Genomic DNA, 313 nt, shown 5'->3' on the forward strand with positions numbered 1-313 from the left:
GGCCGCCTGCCTGGGGCAGCCGGGCACTGAGGGTGCTGCCACCGGTCCCAGGTGCAGGTGGCTCGCCGGCCCTGGCTCTACACTGAAGGAGGTGAGAACCAGATCGGGGGTTTCGTGAAGGAATTCACCAACATCGCCTTCCTAACCATCAAGGTAGGGCTGAGGGGGCTCTGGGAGACAGGGACAGGGCTGCTAGCCGTGGCGCAGGTGGGTGTGCCAGACACCAGTGCTGCGGTCAGAGTGGGGCAGTGCTGGCTGGGCTGCAAGCAGCCTGGGGCTGGAGACGGTCGCCGGGGAGCGGCAGACCCCAAGG

The 313-nt window shown here is 67.4% G+C and overlaps 1 protein-coding gene across 1 annotated transcript in view; it reads left to right on the plus strand.

The window, feature by feature from the left end:
* The window catches only part of CTSA (cathepsin A), a gene marked incomplete at its 5' end in the record, with an annotated part of 4,387 nt that overhangs the window by 3,196 nt on the left and 878 nt on the right, over nucleotides 1-313 (plus strand). Inside the window, one exon of the mRNA XM_009575262.1 lies at nucleotides 52-153. Coding sequence (XP_009573557.1) covers nucleotides 52-153 — 102 coding nt within the window. The remainder of the gene's footprint in view (nucleotides 1-51; nucleotides 154-313) is intronic.

Source organism: Fulmarus glacialis, unplaced genomic scaffold (assembly GCF_000690835.1).
Source record: "Fulmarus glacialis isolate BGI_N327 unplaced genomic scaffold, ASM69083v1 scaffold19333, whole genome shotgun sequence".
NCBI lineage: Eukaryota > Metazoa > Chordata > Aves > Procellariiformes > Procellariidae > Fulmarus > Fulmarus glacialis.